Source organism: Nerophis lumbriciformis, linkage group LG32 (genome assembly GCF_033978685.3).
Source record: "Nerophis lumbriciformis linkage group LG32, RoL_Nlum_v2.1, whole genome shotgun sequence".
Lineage (NCBI taxonomy): Eukaryota > Metazoa > Chordata > Actinopteri > Syngnathiformes > Syngnathidae > Nerophis > Nerophis lumbriciformis.
Window position 1 is genome coordinate 6,447,306 of NC_084579.2, and position 20,387 is coordinate 6,467,692.

The 20,387-nt window shown below is 40.0% G+C and overlaps 1 protein-coding gene across 1 annotated transcript in view; it reads left to right on the forward strand.

The window, feature by feature from the left end:
• helq (helicase, POLQ like) overlaps nucleotides 1-20,387 on the forward strand; it is a 34,405-nt gene that overhangs the window by 13,503 nt on the left and 515 nt on the right. The window contains exons 9-17 of the mRNA XM_061927008.2: nucleotides 53-292; nucleotides 361-502; nucleotides 2,630-2,734; nucleotides 7,813-8,008; nucleotides 14,277-14,434; nucleotides 14,503-14,601; nucleotides 19,800-19,973; nucleotides 20,045-20,158; nucleotides 20,221-20,355. Coding sequence (XP_061782992.1) covers nucleotides 53-292; nucleotides 361-502; nucleotides 2,630-2,734; nucleotides 7,813-8,008; nucleotides 14,277-14,434; nucleotides 14,503-14,601; nucleotides 19,800-19,973; nucleotides 20,045-20,158; nucleotides 20,221-20,355 — 1,363 coding nt within the window. The remainder of the gene's footprint in view (nucleotides 1-52; nucleotides 293-360; nucleotides 503-2,629; nucleotides 2,735-7,812; nucleotides 8,009-14,276; nucleotides 14,435-14,502; nucleotides 14,602-19,799; nucleotides 19,974-20,044; nucleotides 20,159-20,220; nucleotides 20,356-20,387) is intronic.

Below are 20,387 nucleotides of genomic sequence, written 5' to 3' on the forward strand. Positions count from 1 at the left end.
CGTGGAATCCACACCTCCGCCGCGCCACGTCTGACCGCCGCCGCGTCCACAGGGACTTCCTCCGACAGCGGCAGGCCGAGAAGGACGCGCTGCTCCGAGAGCTGAAGGACAGCGGGAACGGTTCCATGTGTCCGGTTCTGAGAAAGACGGTTCCGCTGGGCGTGGCCTATCATCACAGTGGACTGACGGGCGAAGAGCGGAAGCTGCTGGAGGACGCGTACTCTAACGGCGTCCTTTGTCTGCTCACCTGCACCTCTACCTTGGCGGCCGGGATCAACCTGCCGGCGCGCAGGTCAGTCACCTGTCCACCGTGCTTACGGGGAAAAGAGCGGTCATGTGACGGTGATGTCATGTGCTCAGGGTGATCCTGCGCTCGCCGTACGTGGCCAGCGAGCTGATCAAGACCAGTCAGTACAAGCAGATGGCCGGACGCGCCGGTCGAGCGGGTCTGGACGACGAAGGCGAGAGCATCCTCATCGTGCAGGACAAGGAGCGCTTCAAGGTGACTGGATGGATGGATGGATGGATAGATAGATTATGTATGTATATATACATGTGTATATATATATATATATATATATATATATATATATATATATATATATATATATATATATTTATATGTATGTACTGTATGTGTATATGTGTGTATATATGTACAGTACAGGCCAAAAGTTTGGACACACCTTCTCCTCATTCAATGCGTTTTCTTTATTTTCATGACTATTTACATTGTAGATTGTCACGTCAAAACTATGAATGAACACATGTGGAGTTATGTACTTAACAAAAAAAGGTGAAATAACTGAAAACCTGTTTTATATTCTAATTTCTTCAAAATAGCCACCCTTTGCTCTGATTACTGCTTTGCACACTCTTGGCATTCTCTCGATGAGCTTCAAGAGGTAGTCACCTGAAATGGTTTTCACTTCACAGGTGTCATAGTTTTGATGCCTTCAGTGACAATCTACAATGTAAATAGTCATGAAAATAAAGAAAATGCATCGAATGAGAAGGTGTGTCCAAACTTTTGGCCTGTACTATATGTATGTATATATGTGTGTATGTGTGTGTATAATATATATATATATTAGGGCTGCAACAACTAATTGATTGAATCGATTACAATTGATTATAAAAATAGTTGGCGATTAATTTAGTCATCGATTCGTTAGATCTATGCGCAGCGCAGAGGCAATTTTTTATTTTTTTAAACCTTTATTTATAAACTGCAACATGTACAAACAGCTGAGAAACAATCAAAATAAGTATGGTGCCAGTATGCTGGGTTTTTTTTCAATAAAATACTGTAAAGGATAGAAATGTAGTTTGTCTCTTTTATCTGATTACGCATATATATATATATATATATATATATATATATATATATATATATATGTATGTATGTATGTATATATATATATATATATATATATATATACATATATATATATATATATATATATATATATATATGTATTAGAGATGCGCGGTTTGCGGACACAACCGCAGAGTCCGCGGATTATCCGCGGATCGGGCGGTTGAAATAAAAAAAAATTAGATTTTATCCGCGGGTCGGGTCGGGCGGTTGAAATAAAACAAAATTAGATTTTAAATAGATTCAGGCGGGTGGCAGTTAAACCAATTCGGAAATGTATATACATAGTTAAATGTTGTTACCCACATACGAAAAACGAGCAGGCACCTGCTGCATATGCCACAACAGAAGAAAAAAAAAAAAAGAGATGGACACTTTTACGGAGCGGAGAAGGGACGCCTCGCCGGGGTCCGGGACCGAGGCCCCTTCCCCCGAGAGGGCCCCACCGGGAGCCGTAGCTGAGGCGATCCGCGAGAAGGGCCCGACGCACGTCCAGGGTCACCACCGCGCCCACCGCACCGACACCCCGCCTCGTCCGCCTTCGCCGCGGCCGGCGTCACGCGCAGCAGGTAAGCAGCTTACCTGCCCGCCACCCCCGTGGCCGGGGGCTCGTAACAGGGGTCACTCCGCGCGCTCCGCCCGCGCAGCTTACCTGCCCGCCACCCCTGTTGCCGGGGGCGCGTAACAGGGGTCACTCCGCACGCAGTGCGCTCATGAAAGGGGTGGGGCTCACCCTGGTTGATATAGACAGCAGGACGGTGGCCATGGAAGTCGGAACCTGCTAAGGAGTGTGTAACAACCCACCTGCCGAATCAACTAGCCCTGAAAATGGATGGCGCTGGAGCGTCGGGCCCATACCCGGCCGTCGCCGGCAGCGAGACGCGCTTGGAGGTGCGCTCAGTGCGGCTCCCATATGATTGCGCACTGGTGTGCGTCTGGGCCGTGACAGCGTGGCACGCGAATGTCTGTGCTGCATTGGATCAGTCTCCTTTCTTTAACAGGCAAAAGCTTTATAACCTCACTAATGCCTTGCATAGTCTATATTAGATATATAACAACGGGCGGGTGCGGTTCTGATTAAATGTTAGATCGGGTGAATGACGGATGGTTGACGACTTTCTGATGCGGTTGCGGATGAAATAATTGCCTATCCGCGCATCTCTAATATGTATGTATATAAATCCAGTGTGTGTGTGTATATATATACGGGCTGAGGTGTGTGCTCACCCAATGTTGTTGTTGTTGTTTTAGGCCAAGGCCCTGTTGTGCGCCCCCATGGAGAAATGTTACAGCGCTCTGCTGGCGGACGATGGAAAATGTCTCCTCAATCTCATCCTGTCACTTGTGGGATTAAAAGTAACACTCGTGTGTGCGTGTGTGTGTGTGTGTGTGTGTGTGTGTGTGTGTGTGTGTGTGTGTGTGTGTGTGTGTGTGTGTGTGTGTGTGTGTGTGTGTGTGTGTGTGTGTGTGTGTGTGTGTGTGTGTGTGTGTGTGTGTGCGCGGTAGGGCTGCACGATTTTGACAAAAAACCTAAATGCGATTTTTCTCTTCAAAATTGAATTCCATTTTAGTTTGCCATTTTTATTTCTTATATAAAAATGCATACAACTGTAAAAATAAGGAGTGAAGGAAGTCATGTGTATTAACCATTTATAAATTAGTTAGTGTACCATTTATAAAAAATTAGAGATGTCCAATAATATCAGGCTGCATAAATGCTTTAAAATGTAATATCGGAAATTATCGGTATCGGTTTCATAATTATCGGTATTGGTTTCTAAAAGTAAAATGTATGACGTTTTAAAACGCCGCTGTGTACACGGACGTAGGGAGAGGTATAGAGTGCCAACAAACCTTAAAGGCACCGCCTTTGCGTGCGTGCCGTCCGAGTCACATAATATCTACCGGCTGTTCTCATCACAAATTAATGCAAGGCATACTTGGTCAACAGCCATACAGGTCATACTGAAGGTGGCCATACAAACAAGTTTAACACTGTTACAAATATGCGCCACACTGTGAACCCAAACCAAACAAGAATGACAAACACATTCCGGGAGAACATCCGCACCGTAACACAACATAAACACAACAGAACAAATACCCAGAATCCCTTGCAGTACTAACTCTTCCGGGACGCTACAAAATAAATCGAATTTAAAAAGTGAAAAGTAAATAATGGGGGTATGAATGGAAAAATATTACAATAAGAATAAAAATAAAAAGCAACAATGAGAATTAAAATATAACAGTAAAATAAGAATATAACAAGAGAAACTATGCAGTAGTGACCATGTTATGAAAAAGTATTGCACTGTTATTGTTTTGAGGCATGTTAAAAAAAAGAATGCACTTTGTGACTTCAATAATAAATATGGCAGTGCCATGTTGGCATTTTTTTTCCATAACTTGAGTTGATTTATTTTGGAAAACCTTGTTACATTGTTTAATGCATCCAGCGGGGCATCACAACAAAATTAAGCATAATAATGTGTTAATTCCACGACTGTATATATCAGTATCGGTTGATATCGGTATCTGTAATTAAGAGTTGGACAATATCGGATATCGGTAAAAAAGCCATTATCGGACATCTCTATAAAAAATATAATGAACAATTAACAATAGTGTGTCCAATATTTTCCACAAAGATAAAATAAGTCATATTTTAGGTTAATTTAATAGTTAAAACACATTTAAATAATGGATCCCATATTCCAATATATGACTCATTATTATCTCAACTAAATGCACTTTTTTCTACTGATATCATCTCCATAGCTGGTGTATTTCAGTCAGTATGAGTTGGACTATCAACATCTATCCATTTTTTTAATATTACCCTTTTTGTTATGATGCATATAAAAAGAAATGCATTTTTACTCTTTGAGGACACATTACTAAACTGATGCAGATCACCAAGAATACAAGTTTGCAGTGTCATTGGGATGTTTATATTTAGGAATGTGATTGCTTCTTTTGTTGTTTTCAACCGTAACTCTTTTATTCTGACATTCCCACAATAAATGAACAAGAGTTCCCTCACACTTCATACATAACTTGCTATCTACTGCAGCTGAGAAGATGTCAAATACAATCTATTCAAGATCTTAAATTGGCCCAGCTTATTTTGGAATGCTTCTAAAGGGCTTATTGGCATTTTTCCAAATATCATGCCATGATGACTAAAGTATGATCAAATAATTAATTAAGTATGACTAAAGAATAACTAAAGTAGGTTTAAGTGCGATGAAAGTTGGACTACAGTAGGACTAAGTATGACTAAAGTATCACCAAAAAATGACTAAAATATGATCAAAGGATGAATTAAGTATGACTAAAGTAGGACTAAGTATGATGAAAGTATGACTATAGTAGGACTACAGTGGGACTAAGTATGACTAAAGTATCACCAAAAAATGACTAAAGTATGATCAAAGAATTAGTTAAGTATGACTAGAGAATGACTAGAATAGGACTATGTATGATGAAAGTTAGACTGAAGTAGGACTACAGTAGGACTAAGTATGACTAAAGTATCACCAACAAATGACTAAAGTATGATCAAAGGATTAATTAAGAATGACTAAAGAATGACTCAGGTAGGACTAAATATGATGAAAGTAGGACTACAATAGGACTAAGTGGGACTAAAGTATCACCAAAAAATAACTTAAGCATGATCAAATAATGAATTAAGTATGACTAAAGAATGACTAAAATAGGACTAAATAATGACTAAAGTACGAGTAGAGTAGGACTAAGTATGAATAAAGTAGGACTAGAGTAGGGCTAAGTATGACTAAAGTATCACCAAAAAATGACTCAAGTATGACCAGAGGATAAATTAAGTATGACTAAAGGATGACTAAAGTAAGACTAAGTATGATGAAAGTATGACTATAGTAGGACTAAAGTACGACTAAGTATGACTAAAGTATCACCAAAAAATGACTAAAGTGTGATCAAAGAATTAAGTTTGACTAGAGAATGACTAAAATAGGACAAAGTATGATGAAAGTAGGACTAAAGTAGGACTACAGTAAGACTAAGTATGACTAATATATCACCAAAAAATGACTAAAATATGATCAAAGGATGAATTAAGTATGACTAAAGTAGGACTAAGTATGATGAAAGTATGACTATAGTAGGACTACAGTGGGACTAAGTATGACTAAAGTATCACCAAAAAATGACTAAAGTATGATCAAAGAATTAGTTAAGTATGACTAAAGAATGACTAGAATAGGACTATGTATGATGAAAGTCAGACTGAAGTAGGACTACAGTAGGACTAAGTATGACTAAAGTATCACCAACAAATGACTAAAGTATGATCAAAGGATTAATTAAGAATGACTAAAGAATGACTCAGGTAGGACTAAATATGATGAAAGTAGGACTACAATAGGACTAAGTGGGACTAAAGTATCACCAAAAAATAACTAAAGCATGATCAAATAATTAATTAAGTATGACTAAAGAATGACTAAAATAGGACTAAATAATGACTAAAGTACGAGTAGAGTAGGACTAAGTATGAATTAAGTAGGACTAGACTAGGGCTATGTATGATGAAAGTATGACTATAGTAGGACTACAGTGGGACTAAGTATGACTAAAGTATCACCAAAAAATGACTAAAATATGATCAAAGGATGAATTAAGTATGACTAAAGTAGGACTAAGTATGATGAAAGTATGACTATAGTAGGACTACAGTGGGACTAAGTATGACTAAAGTATCACCAAAAAATGACTAAAGTATGATCAAAGAATTAGTTAAGTATGACTAAAGAATGACTAAAGTAGGACTATGTATGATGAAAGTCAGACTGAAGTAGGACTACAGTAGGACTAAAGTATCACCAACAAATGACTAAAGTATGATCAAAGGATTAATTAAGAATGACTAAAGAATGACTCAGGTAGGACTAAATATGATGAAAGTAGGACTACAATAGGACTAAGTGGGACTAAAGTATCACCAAAAAATAACTAAAGCATGATCAAATAATTAATTAAGTATGACTAAAGAATGACTAAAATAGGACTAAATAATGACTAAAGTACGAGTAGAGTAGGACTAAGTATGAATAAAGTAGGACTAGAGTAGGGCTAAGTATGACTAAAGTATCACCAAAAAATGACTCAAGTATGACCAGAGGATAAATTAAGTATGACTAAAGGATGACTAAAGTAAGACTAAGTATGATGAAAGTATGACTATAGTAGGACTACAGTGGGACTAAGTATGACTAAAGTATCACCAAAAAATGACTAAAGTATGATCAAAGAATTAGTTAAGTATGACTAAAGAATGACTAGAATAGGACTATGTATGATGAAAGTCAGACTGAAGTAGGACTACAGTAGGACTAAGTATGACTAAAGTATCACCAACAAATGACTAAAGTATGATCAAAGGATTAATTAAGAATGACTAAAGAATGACTCAGGTAGGACTAAATATGATGAAAGTAGGACTACAATAGGACTAAGTGGGACTAAAGTATCACCAAAAAATAACTAAAGCATGATCAAATAATTAATTAAGAATGACTAAAATAGGACTAAATAATGACTAAAGTACGAGTAGAGTAGGACTAAGTATGAATAAAGTAGGACTAGAGTAGGGCTAAGTATGACTAAAGTATCACCAAAAAATGACTCTAGTATGACCAGAGGATAAATTAAGTATGACTAAAGGATGACTAAAGTAAGACTAAGTATGATGAAAGTATGACTATAGTAGGACTAAAGTACGACTAAGTATGACTAAAGTATCACCAAAAAATGACTAAAGTATGATCAAAGAATTAAGTTTGACTAGAGAATGACTAAAATAGGACAAAGTATGATGAAAGTAGGACTAAAGTAGGACTAAAGTAGGACTACAGTAAGACTAAGTATGACTAATATATCACCAAAAAATGACTAAAGTATGATCAAAGAATTAATGAAGTATGACCAAAGAATGCCCTGCGATGAGGTGGCGACTTGTCCAGGGTGTACCCCGCCTTCCGCCCGATTGTAGCTGAGATAGGCTCCAGCGCCCCCCGCGACCCCAAAAGGGATAAGCGGTAGAAAATGGATGGATGGATGGATATGTCTCTTTCATCTAAAATGTTTTAACACATGCATCATTTGCATTTCTAGTATGATATTCATTTATTATTCTATAAAATATTTTAATTAATTTCTGAATTGTATTAAAAAATTGCATCTTCCAGTTCTATTAAAAGACACACTTTCAGAGGATATGCTCAGCAATTGTGATTGGCGAACATGTCTGTCACTTGAATGCGGAAAAAAAAAAGGAATGGAAAAAAAAAAACCTCAGCTTTTTGCGGTTATTTAGCGGACTAATTAAAACCTCAATGTTGATTAATGGTGCAGCCCTAGTGTTAAACAGCGTTGTTGTGTCACAGGTGACCACGTGCGTGGAGAAGCTACATGACTTCCTGCGAGGGACGCTGCTTTTCGTCCAACGGGAGCATCTGTGCGAGCACTCCAGTCTGGACGTGGTCCTCCAGCAGGGTGTCCACCTCCTCCAGGTCAAAGGTCTCCTCAGCACGCAGGGCGACGCCTTGCACGTGACACGTCTGGGGAGGGCCACCTTCAAAGGTAACCTCATACCTGCCAACTACTCCGGTTTTCCCGTAATTAGTACGGTTTTCATCAACCTATTCCGGGTTACGGTTGCAGTGATAAAAAATACGGTTTTTAATTAATTAAAAAATATATTTTTTTTTTAAAGTTTTATTCACGAAATCGCGTAACAACAATGACAATCGACACTGCTTCCCGTAACTTCCTATCGAGCCATTCCGAATGCCATGCGCGAGGCTATTTATAGCACCGCTGCCAAGCACGAGGCCATTGTTTCCAAACGAGCGAACGATCATGGAATCAGCCGGAGAAAAATCGCATACGAGTCTTAAACCGAAAAGAAAACTGCAGTCATTCCGTGAAGAATATTCAAAAGCCTATCCGGGAATAATTATCCGTTCCAAAAAGGGTGAAAACTACGCTAATTGCACCTTGTGCAGACAAGATTTTTCGATCGGACACGGAGGAATTAGCGATGTAAAAGACCACGTTGGGACAAAAAAACACAAGTCTAATGCCGTTGCTAGCGATACAAGTGGAAAACTTTCAACGTTTTTCGTCGCCCAAACAGATTCTTTGGATGTGATAAATGCCGAAGTTTTATTTACGGAGGCAATAATTGAGCAAACAAAAAGGTAATGACACCAATGTTATCTATTGGAATTGTTTAGTACTGTTATAGTGTTAAAAGTGTTTATACTATTTATGCTTTCAAGTTGAAGAAATCTTGTTAAATGTTGACAGCATAACTACCAAAATACAGAAGTATGTCCTTAATATTTTTGCAGTGCTATTTCTGTTGAAAAGTTAAAATGATTACATTAGAGATGTGATGTGCCACTTTTCAAGTGTCTGATGGCTTAAATTAATTTTCATTAATTTTTCATATTTTGAATTCTTTTGAAAGGCTTCCAAAAAAACTACATTTGAATTGTAATTCCATGCTATTGACAGGACTATTAATTTTAATGAAGTTAGCTTACCATGTTTACAGTATGATAATTGTGATAGAAATGTGAATTTTAGGCACAGAATATTTTTTACAATTGAACAAGGCAGTAGATTATACAAGCTTGGACAGAAAGTTAATAATGACACCAATTTTTTTTTTAATGCAATTGTTTAGTACTGTTTTACCATTTGTTTACTGTAAAAAGTGTTTATACTTTCAATTAACAAATTGAAGTCTTGTGAAAGGTTGACAGGATAACTGGCATTAACTGTCAAAATAATTTCAAACTATTGAAGTTAGCTTACAGAATAAACATGTCAATCAACCCATATGATTTTTGCTGTAATATTTTTGTTTTGAAAAGTCACTGTGACTGATAGAAAAGTGATGGTTTTAGCAACATTTTAACCTGTCTGAATGCTAATAATCATTTTGCGTCGGGGGGCGAAGCCTGAACCCCCCACCAGGACTTTGTCCTGGACCTACCGGGGCCTGCGGCCCCTGGACCCTGGCTACTAGGTTTTTCTTATTTCAAAAGTTGGCAGGTATGTAACCTAGCTCAAGGAGTACGCATACGGCGTCAAAACAGTCCTATAAAACTACGCTGCACACACGTGGCTTGTCTTTGCGCCGACACATTTTGCACACGCGTCACCTCATTTTCACGCGCATTGGTGGCGTCTTTTTGCGCTCGCAATGTTTCTTTCTCTTTCTCCACGCAGGCGACATTTCAACCTTTTTGGTGTGGGCAAAGAGAACATGCCCCTCCTTTCTGATTGGTCGCTTTTGAACGTCTACTGGTCCAGGCATGTGATTTTTCCATCTATAGTCAGAAATCCGTCTTTTTTTATCTCTGTAAAAATAGAAAAAAATATTTTCCGTTTTTTTCCAACCTACAATGTGTGTTAAAATCTCGATCCGTCTCTTTGCCATACCTGCCAACAACTACGGTTTTTATGGCGTCACATTAGTGCCAAAAATCCGAGCGCATAAAAACTGTTATCGCGCGCTGATTCTCCACTTCGTGCGCGCGCGACACCCTTTTGCGCGCGTGTGGTGCCTTTTTGCGCGCGCGCGGTGCCTTTCTGTGCGCGCGCGGTGCCTTTTTGCACGCGCGCGGTGCCTTTCTGCGCGCGCGCGACGCCTTTCTGCGCGCGCGCGACGCCTTTCTGCGCGCTCTCTGTGTACTAGGGACGGCATGGCGCAGTGGAAGAATGGCCGTGCGCGACCCGAGGGTCCCTGGTTCAATCCCCACCTAGTACCAACCTCCTCATGTCCGTTGTGTCCTGAGCAAGACACTTCACCCTTGCTCCTGATGGGTGCTGGTTAGCGCCTTGCATGGCAGCTCCCTCCATCAGTGTGTGAATGTGTGTGTGAATGGGTAAATGTGGAAGTAGTGTAACTGTTGCTACTAATAATTAATATAATTTGTTGTATTTCTCTAAAAACAGAATAATAAGTTATAAGTTTCATAAAAAAGGGAATTCAAATCAAAATGCATGAAAGTTCATAAGAAGGCTATATTTAAGTTACTATGGTTAAAAATGTAATTTCATGCCTTTTTGTTAAGTTTGTGGGCATACTTTTATTTTGAAGTGTCTCGTTTGGTCTGTCGTCTAATGTAAGGAAGCTACTTCCGGGTATGAGTAAACATTTTTCATTCCATGTGAAGGCAGAAAGAGAGAAACTGATTGTCACAAAGACTAAAAAGTGTCACAAGGACTTCAAGCGTTTGGGCTATAAGAGCCTGAAGATCACAATTTCCTCCTAAAAGAAGCATGCAGGCCAACGAGGTATTTGTTTGTCATTTCTATTTGTATTTACTTCGGTAAAATGTTCGATCCACATGCTGTGCATGTTGTTATTTTTACGTTTATAACGTGCTTTATTTTATTTCAGTTTTCACGGTGAATTTGAAGGAAAAGGAAGCCTTCAAATAAATCAGTTCAAGAAAGCCATTGTGTCTGTGCTATTTGGAGGGAGTTACAAGTAGTGTCAAAGCGCTTTGAGTACCTTGAAGGTAGAAAAGCGCTATACAAGCACAACCCATTTATTATTTATTTACTCCTGGCATCTCTCCTCGCGCTCTCATGTTTCTTTTTGGCACTTTGGGGGCGGGTATGCTTAGACGGCCCCTTCTTTCTGATTGGTCAGGCGAAAAATGCTGACAAATGCTCAGAGCCAATCAGAAGTATAGCAGGGCGGGTCATCGTCAATATGTATCAAGATTTACGGAGGTAGAAGTGGATAAAAAAAATGTCACGCGCTGATGAAGGTTATTTCATACCACATAAACACAATACAGGGTAATACAAAATGTGACCCAAATAAATAATAAGACAACAAACACCATAATCACATCTTTCAGCCAGAACTGGTCCACCAGCAATAACATCCAACCATAACATGATTTTATATTTTCACTTCTTCTTGAACATTTGTTTTCTAATTTATGGAATTTCTTTTGATTCAGCCATAAAATTAATAAAATAATCTTTGAATTTTGTTTTTAAAATATTAAAAATAGCTTTTAATAATGTATTCTGAAACAGTTTAAAATAATCAGAGAACTGACTAACACTGACCCTACACAACTATGTTGCACAATTAAGTATTTTTTTTTTAAAAGCAAAAGAGGTAATTTCAACAGGTACAGCATCCTATGTCATATCTACATGTAATAAGATTTGTAACAAGGCAAACTGTTTGTAAATTGGTCGAAAATCGAGCAAGTTATGGTAATTTAATTAGTACATGTACCATTGACATCAATGTAATGATTGAGGCTAGATGTCCGAGGTAAGATGGCTACAACGTTGCTACACTGGAGAATGATTGGTCTGGAGCGCCATGCACTGAGGGTCCGATGGGGTATTCATATGGATATTAAAGTCCCCCATTATGATTATATTGTCGGCGTGCGTCACTACATCAGCAACAAACTCTGAAAATTCACTGATGAAGTCCGAATAGGGTCCTGGGGGGCGGTAGATAACAGCCAGGTGGAGAGGCAGCGGTGTGACAAACCTCATAGTAAGCACCTCAAACGAGTTATATTTATTATTTAGGTTCGGGGTAAGGTTAAAGTTTTTGTTGTATATGAGTGCGACTCCCCCACCCCTTTTAATGGGACGGGCAATATGCGCCCCCGCATAGCCAGGAGGAGACGCCTCACCCAGCGCAAAAAAATCGTCTGGTTTGAGCCAGGTCTCCAATGACGTCAAGATTATTGTCTCTAATGACCTCATTAACTAATAACGTTTTGGAAGATAATGATCTTATGTTTAAGAAGCCCATATTATAGGTAGTGGGCTGTTTTGAGGAGTTTTTGTTGAAATTATCCGTAGTAGCAATATTAATAAATAATGTTGCGTTTATTATGCGTAGTGCACTACTAGATTTAACTACATTAAACTATCTGTGGCTGTGAAGTGAACACTAGTAAGGTTGTAAATACTGTATAGAGTAGGCTAACCCATGTTGTTCCTGTGGGTGTGAACTAGGGCTGCAGCTAACGATTATTTTTCTATCGATTAATCTATAGATTATTTTTCGATTAATCGGTTAATCTATTGATTATTTTTTCGATTAATCTATAGATTATTTTTCCTTTTACCGATTTTTTTTTTTTATTTAAAATGAAGAGGAAAAAATAAATGTAGGCCAGTTTTTTCAAAAGGCATGGCTTTTATTTACAAAAAAAAAAGTATGGCCACTCAGTCAACATTGACAACAACATGACAAAATATTCTGTAACATTGTAAACATTTAAAACTTTTAACATTTAACAAAATTAAAAGTAGCTTATTTGCTTTTTAATGTGCAAATATAAAAGTAAACATCCAGTGCAAATCTTAATATTCTGGAATAGTATAAGCATTTCAAAAGTAAAAGTATTGCTTATTTTGCTTTAAAATGTGCAAAAATAAAGATAAACATCCAATACAAAAAAGTGCAAAACGGAAATATTCTGTAACAAGTGTAAACATTTCAACAAAAGTAAAAGTATTGCTTATTTGCTAAAATGTGCAAAAATAAAGCTAAACATCCAATACAAAAAAGTGTACAGTGTAAACATTTCAACAAAAGTAAAAGTATTGCTTATTTTGCTTAATAACACAACAATGATAGTATGATTAAAGTGAAAGTTAATTGTTCGTTTGTACATAGTATATGTAACTGTTAATGTTGTAAAAGGTATTTGCACAACTAATTAACGTTAGCGTTTGTGACACGTCTTGTGCCGTGGGGTTCTTTCAGGACCGACAGACTGAACGCCAGACGGCTTTGCCAGGTTTACAATCTTTTAATTTTACACAAAGTCTTTTCTCTTCCAACTGCGCGGATCGCGCACCTGGGCACGATTGCGGCGTCGCTCCCGGCGCGCCCCGCCTCGCCGCTCGCTCGCCGCCGCCGCCTCTCCACAGCGTTAAAGAGGAGCGCGTCTTTGTAAACACTGAACAGGCACGCCAAACGCGCCTCTCAGAGCGAAACGGTGCTTTAGTTTATGAATTTACAACGCAGATACAAATGACACATTCATGTTTTTGTGTAATAATGACAACGTATACGCACGCGGACGATTGACTTGTTGATGGTGATGGCAAGAACGCTGTCGGGGGTTTTCTTTTCAAATATTCGTTCATAGCCGTTGTGCTGCTATGATAGGCCATTTCCGCTCGACACAGTGTGCATACAACAACATTATTAGGCCGTTTATTGAAATACTCCCACACTTTTGACGACTTTTGGCGTGCTTTTTTCCCCTCGCTCGCATCGTCTGCTTTGCGCTCCGCCATGACAGTAAAGTAGAGTGACGTAAATATGCGACGCGCCGACACACAAAAACGGCGTCGACGTATTTACGTAACCGATAACGTCGACTACGTCGACGCGTCGTTTCAGCCTTAGTGTGAACGAACACAAGTTGTAATTACTGTAGTGACTAAATAACATAGTGACTGAAACACACATAGTGATTCATTGAGATGAATGGGGTATGTATTTATGGCAATTCTGTTGATCATTTTTCAATTCTTCAAACATTAAAACAACCTACTAATTTTTGCATGTTCAATTGCTGAAAAACCAGGAGCTGCGACCCGCAGATCCCTGGCTTATTTTCAGTCTTTTTCATTAAGTCCAAATCACATGCCTGCTGGTCAGAGCCAATCCCAGGAAACTGTTACTGTCGAAACGTGTCTTTTGTGAAGAAGATTAGTCTCTTTGGAGAAAGAGAAAGACACGTCTCTTGTGCTAAATAAATCCGCGCACGCGCAGATTGTGGTTTTTCTGGGCAAGTTTTTGTGGCTTCATGTGAGTTTCTTTCAGGTTCTGTGGACCTGAGCCACAGCCAAGTTCTGTACCAAGACTTGTGCATCGGTCTGGAAGGTCTTCTCCTCAGCAGCTACCTGCACCTGGTCTACCTGGTCACGCCTTACGACATGACGCTGCAGTGCACGCCTGACTGGATGATCTTCTACACCCAGGTCAGCGCCATCTTCTCGGCCGCCACCTTGGCCACGGTTGTGTCACATGAAGCTTGCAAACGTTTCAGATGGCGCTGCTGTCGGCCGCGGAGCAGAAGATGTGTGCGCACGTCGGCGTCCCCGAGAGTCTCGTGGCGAGGAAAGCCGCGGGACAGGCGGTGAAAAAGGTAACATGGGACCAACGTTTACTCAAATCTATGCCGCAGTCCACCTGAACTCTAAACAAAATAAACACATAACAAATGATTCTGTATGATTTTGCAAAGCAACTGTGAGTGACAGGTGACGACAACAGATTGTTCGTCAACACTGTTCAAATATTCTATCGTCTGTCAAGTATTTAAGGAGTACAGGAATCGATCACTTTACTCGAGCAAAACTCTTTATTGTCGGCCATAACGACACCAAAAACTGCTCATTTTCCACAATACAAACCAGGCTAAATACCAACTCTTTGTCATCCTCACCTGCACTAACACACCCACATAAGGCACTTAGCCAGTGATGCGTTTAAGGCCACACAAAAAGTCAGACAACTCCAACACCACACAAAGTGTAATTCCAAGTCGTTACACTATGACTCCCCAATCAGATATGTGCTTATTCTCCTGTCATTTATTAAGAATGTAAATTTTTAGATATTAATCGTGAAATGCTGTTACTAGATTACAGAAATGCTACTAAAAAAGATACATTTTACACATGGAAATTTACAGGAATGTACACTTTATCCCATGCTTACATCTCATTGTGCAACATGCGAATGTTTTAATGGGAACTAAATGTGATCTTAAAGGGGTACACGTTGTTTCCAAATTAGGACTCCCACCAGACACACAAAACTAATACATAACTCATAAAATATAGATTTTTTATTTATTTTCATTGTAAGTGGGCCAAGTCACTTAGAAAATAAGTAGTGTAACGCTCTAATACACAGGTGTCAAACTCAAGACCAGTTGGCCAGATCTGGCCCGCCACATCATTTTATTTGGCCCTCGAAAGCCTGGAAATAATATGCGTCATTAAAGTACTTTATATTTTCTTACTAAATGTATTAGTTTTTTCCATTTTGACAGAAAAAATACATGTACTCAATGCAATCGCGTATTTTTTAAACATAAATATTATATTGTAACAAATATATGATCATACATTCAAACAATGTTTTTGTTCAACTAGAAATAAATACTTTTTTATCTGCTTGACTTAGGATTTCAAAGCAAGTTATTCATCAAATTGTCAAATTTTATAAATAGATTTTACAGCGACTTTATGAAATTTCCTATGGTTTTACAGCATGTAAAAACAGTACCACTGGTTTTTTTTTACCATAAAATGCTGGCAACTGAGCTGCCAGTTTACACGGTACACGGTAAAATCTACAGTTGTCGTTTTTACGGTAAAAATCCGGCAGCTAAGTTGCGAGAATTTTACTGTAAAAATGCAGTTTTATATTTATAGTAAAAAAAACTGTACATTTTACAGTAAAATTCTATCAACTGAGTTGCCAGCTTTGTACCGTGAAAAACAGTGGTTTTTTTCCATTTACGGTAACATGCTGAAAAAAACTGTAAATTTTACGGTGACATTTTTGTGACTGACCTGTCTGTTTTTTACTGTAAAATCTACAAAAATGTTTTACATTGTACAATAAAATACAAATCATCAAATGCATAGGCAATTGTGTAATAATATAATTCACTGTTAGAAGTGGCGCTCTTAGGGCAAACATAACTGCGACAAGGCCCTCAAATAAAACAAGTTTGACACCTAAAATAATTAGAGAATAGCATACTTGCCAACCCTCCCGAATTTTCCGGGAGACACCCGAAATTCAGCGCCTCTCCCGAAAACCTCCCGGGACAAATATTCTCCCGAAAATCTCCCGATTTTCAGCTGGAGCTAGAAGCCACGCCCCCTCCAGCTCCATGCGGACCTGAGTGAGGACAGCCTTTTTTCATGACGGGAGGACAACAAGGTGACAAGAACTAAATCATCCAGACAAGAGATAAATTGTATTATTATGTTTATCTTACCTAAAAATAAATATATTTATTAATTAAAAAAAACAAAAACTAAATACATGTTTACTATATTTTGCTAAAAACATCAAAATTAATTTTATTTTTATTTGTATTTTTTTCCTGACTCCTTATTACATCCAGCCATAGAATTATACATTAAAATAAACATATTTGAAATAATTGATTTTAAATTATCATAATAATTCATTTAAAATGACCATATTTAATTATTAAAATAATTGCTTGTTTATCAACAACTTTAGCATTTTATTCATTACATTTTGAAACTCTCAGAAGCCAAGTTATGTTATATTCCTTAATATTTATTTATGCAAGTTTGAAGTATCAATTATCTAAACACAGTTTTGTTTGCATATTTTCAGGATTTAGATATCTATATATAAATATATATATATTTATGTATGAAATACTTGACTTGGTGAATTCTAGCTGTCAATATACCCCTCCCCTCTTAACCACGCCCCCAACCACGCCACGCCCCACCCCGACCACGCCCCCAGCCCCCACCTCCCGAAATCGGAGGTCTCAAGGTTGGCAAGTATGGAGAATAGTCTCATAAAAATGACTGCTGTCATTTAATGTACCGTATTTTCCAGACCATAGGGTGCACCGGATTATAAGGCGCACTACCGATGAATGGTCTATTTTTGATCTTTTTTTATATATTTGGCGCAGCGGATTATAAGGCGCATAAAAGGAGTCATATTTATTGATTTATTTTCTAAATGTAAAAGACTTCCTTGTGGTCTACGTCAGTGGTCCCCAACCACCGGGCCGCGGCCCCGTACCGGTCCGTGGATCGACTGGTACCGGGCCGCACAAGAAATAAAAAAAATAAATACAATTTTTATTTTTATTTTTTATTAAATCAACATTAAAAACACAAGATACACTTACAATTAGTGCACTAACCCAAAAAAACTTCCCTCCCCCATTTACACTCATTCGCACAAAAGGGTTGTTTCTTTCTGTTATTATTACGGTATTTCTGGTTCCTACATTATATATCAATATATATCAATACAGTCTGCAGGGATACAGTCCGTAAGCACACATGATTGTTTTTTTTTATGACAAAAAAAAATAATACCATCCATCCATCCATCTTCTTCCGCTTATCCGAGGTCGGGTCGCGGGGGCAGCAGCCTAAGCAGGGAAGCCCAGACTTCCCTCTCCCCAGCCACTTCGTCCAGCTCCTCCCGGGGGATCCCGAGGCGTTCCCAGGCCAGCCGGGAGACATAGTCTTCCCAACGTGTTCTGGGTCTTCCCCGTGGCCTCCTACCGGTCGGACGTGCCCTAAACACCTCCCGAGGGAGGCGATCGGGTGGCATCCTGACCAGATGCCCGAACCACCTCATCTGGCTCCTCTCCATGTGGAGGAGCAGCGGCTTTACTTTGAGCTCCCCCCGGATGACAGAGCTTCTCACCCTATCTCTAAGGGAGAACCCTGCCACCCGGCGGAGGAAACTCATTTCGGCCGCTTGTACCCGTGATCTTGTCCTTTCGGTCATAACCCAAAGCTCATGACCATAGGTGAGGATGGGAACGTAGATCGACCGGTAAATTGAGAGCTTTGCCTTCCGGCTCAGCTCCTTCTTCACCACAACGGATCGATACAGCGTCCGCATTACTGAAGACGCCGCACCGATCCGCCTGTCGATCTCACGATCCACTCTTCCCTCACTCGTGAACAAGACTCCGAGGTACTTGAACTCCTCCACTTGGGGCAGGGTCTCCTCCCCAACCCGAAGATGGCATTCCACCCTTTTCCGGGCGAGAACCATGGACTCGGACTTGGAGGTGCTGATTCTCATCCCAGTCGCATACCATACTACATACTATTAGTGCGCCCTTATAGTTAAAAAAAAATACGGTAATAACAACACAAGTCAGTTTTGGGACAGGTGTGATGCTGGTGTGGCCACAGTGTGTACGTCTGATGTTGCTCACATCATTTACTTAAGACACATGAAAAGTTAGAGGGAACATTGCACAGGAGACACCCAAACAATGAACAAGAGAATGCTAACTAGTGTGTGTGTGTGTGTGTGTGTGTGTGTGTGTGTGTGTGTGTGTGTGTGTGTGTGTGTGTGTGTGTGTGTGTGTGTCAGAATAATTGTATCTAAGTTATCACAAAACTTTGTGTTTCAATGAGTTCCCGGCGAGCAGACAAAAGCTGTCTTTGATCTTACCAATCAAAAGGCTTGTAAAACTCCACTGTGTAGGATGGGGAGCGACATGAAGGTGTCTTTGATGTATTGTAATCCACAGGAAGATTTTGTCTTGACCCGAGATCTACAAAGTGGAGAGGAGGCAGGGCCTGACCCCCCTCCAGGCACCTTTTCTTTGAAGCGTTTTGTGACCGAGGGCAACGGCTGTTTACGACCTTTTCTTTGAACCGACCTTTTCTTTGAACTGTTTTGTAACCAAAGGCGATGGATGTTTACGACCCCCGTCCCTTTAGAAACAGCTGTTGCCATGTAATCAGGGAAAGTCCAAATAAAAGAGGAGGCGTACAATCTTTCGTCAGAGCGTGGTGGGACACTGTACAAGAGTACAGCCCAGACCTTTCTCCTCAATTGAGCCAAATTTAATTCTGTTTCTGTTTAATTCCTTGCTTCTTGTCTTGTTTAATAGATGCCATCAGTGTTTGAACTTGACAGTGTGTGTGTGTGTGTGTGTGTGTGTGTGTGTGTGTGTGTGTGTGTGTGTGTGTGTGTGTGTGTGTGTGTGTCAGAATAATTGTATCTAAGTTATCACAAAACTTTGTGTTTCAATGAGTTCCCGGCGAGCAGACAAAAGCTGTCTTTGATCTTACCAATCAAAAGGCTTGTAAACCTCCACTGTGTAGGATGGGGAGCGACATGAAGGTGTCTTTGATGTATTGTAATCCACAGGAAGATTTTGTCTTGACCCGAGATCTACAAAGTGGAGAGGAGGCAGGGCCTGACCCCCCCTCCAGGCACCTTTTCTTTGAAGTGTTTTGTGACCGAGGGCAACGGCTGTTTACGACCTTTTCTTTGAACCGACCTTTTCTTTGAACTGTTTTGTAACCAAAGGCGATGGATGTTTACGACCCCCGTCCCTTTAAAAACAGCTGTTGCCATGTAATCAGGGAAAGTCCAAATAAAAGAGGAGGCGTACAATCTTTCGTCAGAGCGTGGTGGGACACTGTACAAGAGTACAGCCCAGACCTTTCTCCTCAATTGAGCCAAATTTAATTCTGTTTCTGTTTAATTCCTTGCTTCTTGTCTTGGTTAATAGATGTCATCAGTGTTTGAACTTGACAGTGTGTGTGTGTGTGTGTGTGTGTGCAGAGTGCCAACATGGCAGCGATGAAGCGCATGTACTTGGCGCTGGTGCTGATAGCGCTGCTCAAGGAGAACGACTTGTGGTGCGTGGCCCAGAAGTTCCAACTGAGTCGCGGCTTCGTCCAATCACTTCTTAGCTCGGCCGCCGCCTTCTGCTCGTGTGTGTTCCACTTCACTCAGGTTGCACACACACACATGTACACACACGCGTACAAATATGTGTGTATGACTATTGTGTGTGTGTGTGGCAGGAGCTGGACGAGTTGTGGCCGTTCTGTTCCTTGTTTGAGGCGCTAACGAAGCGGCTGAGCTACTGTGTGAGGGCGGAGCTTATACCGCTGATGGAGGTGGCGGGCGTCATGGAGGTCAGGAAGTCATTGCCGCCATTAACATGTCTTTTATTGAGTGTGTGGTTTTTTTTGCGCAGTCGCGGGCCAAGCAGCTGCACGCCGCAGGCTACAAGACGCTGACCCACCTCGCCAACGCTGACCCCGCCCTCCTGGTCAGGAGCGTCGAACACCTCAACAGGAAACAAGCCAATCAGATGGTGGCCTCGGCCAAAGTGGGTGCGACCCGTCTGTGCGCGTGTTCCTC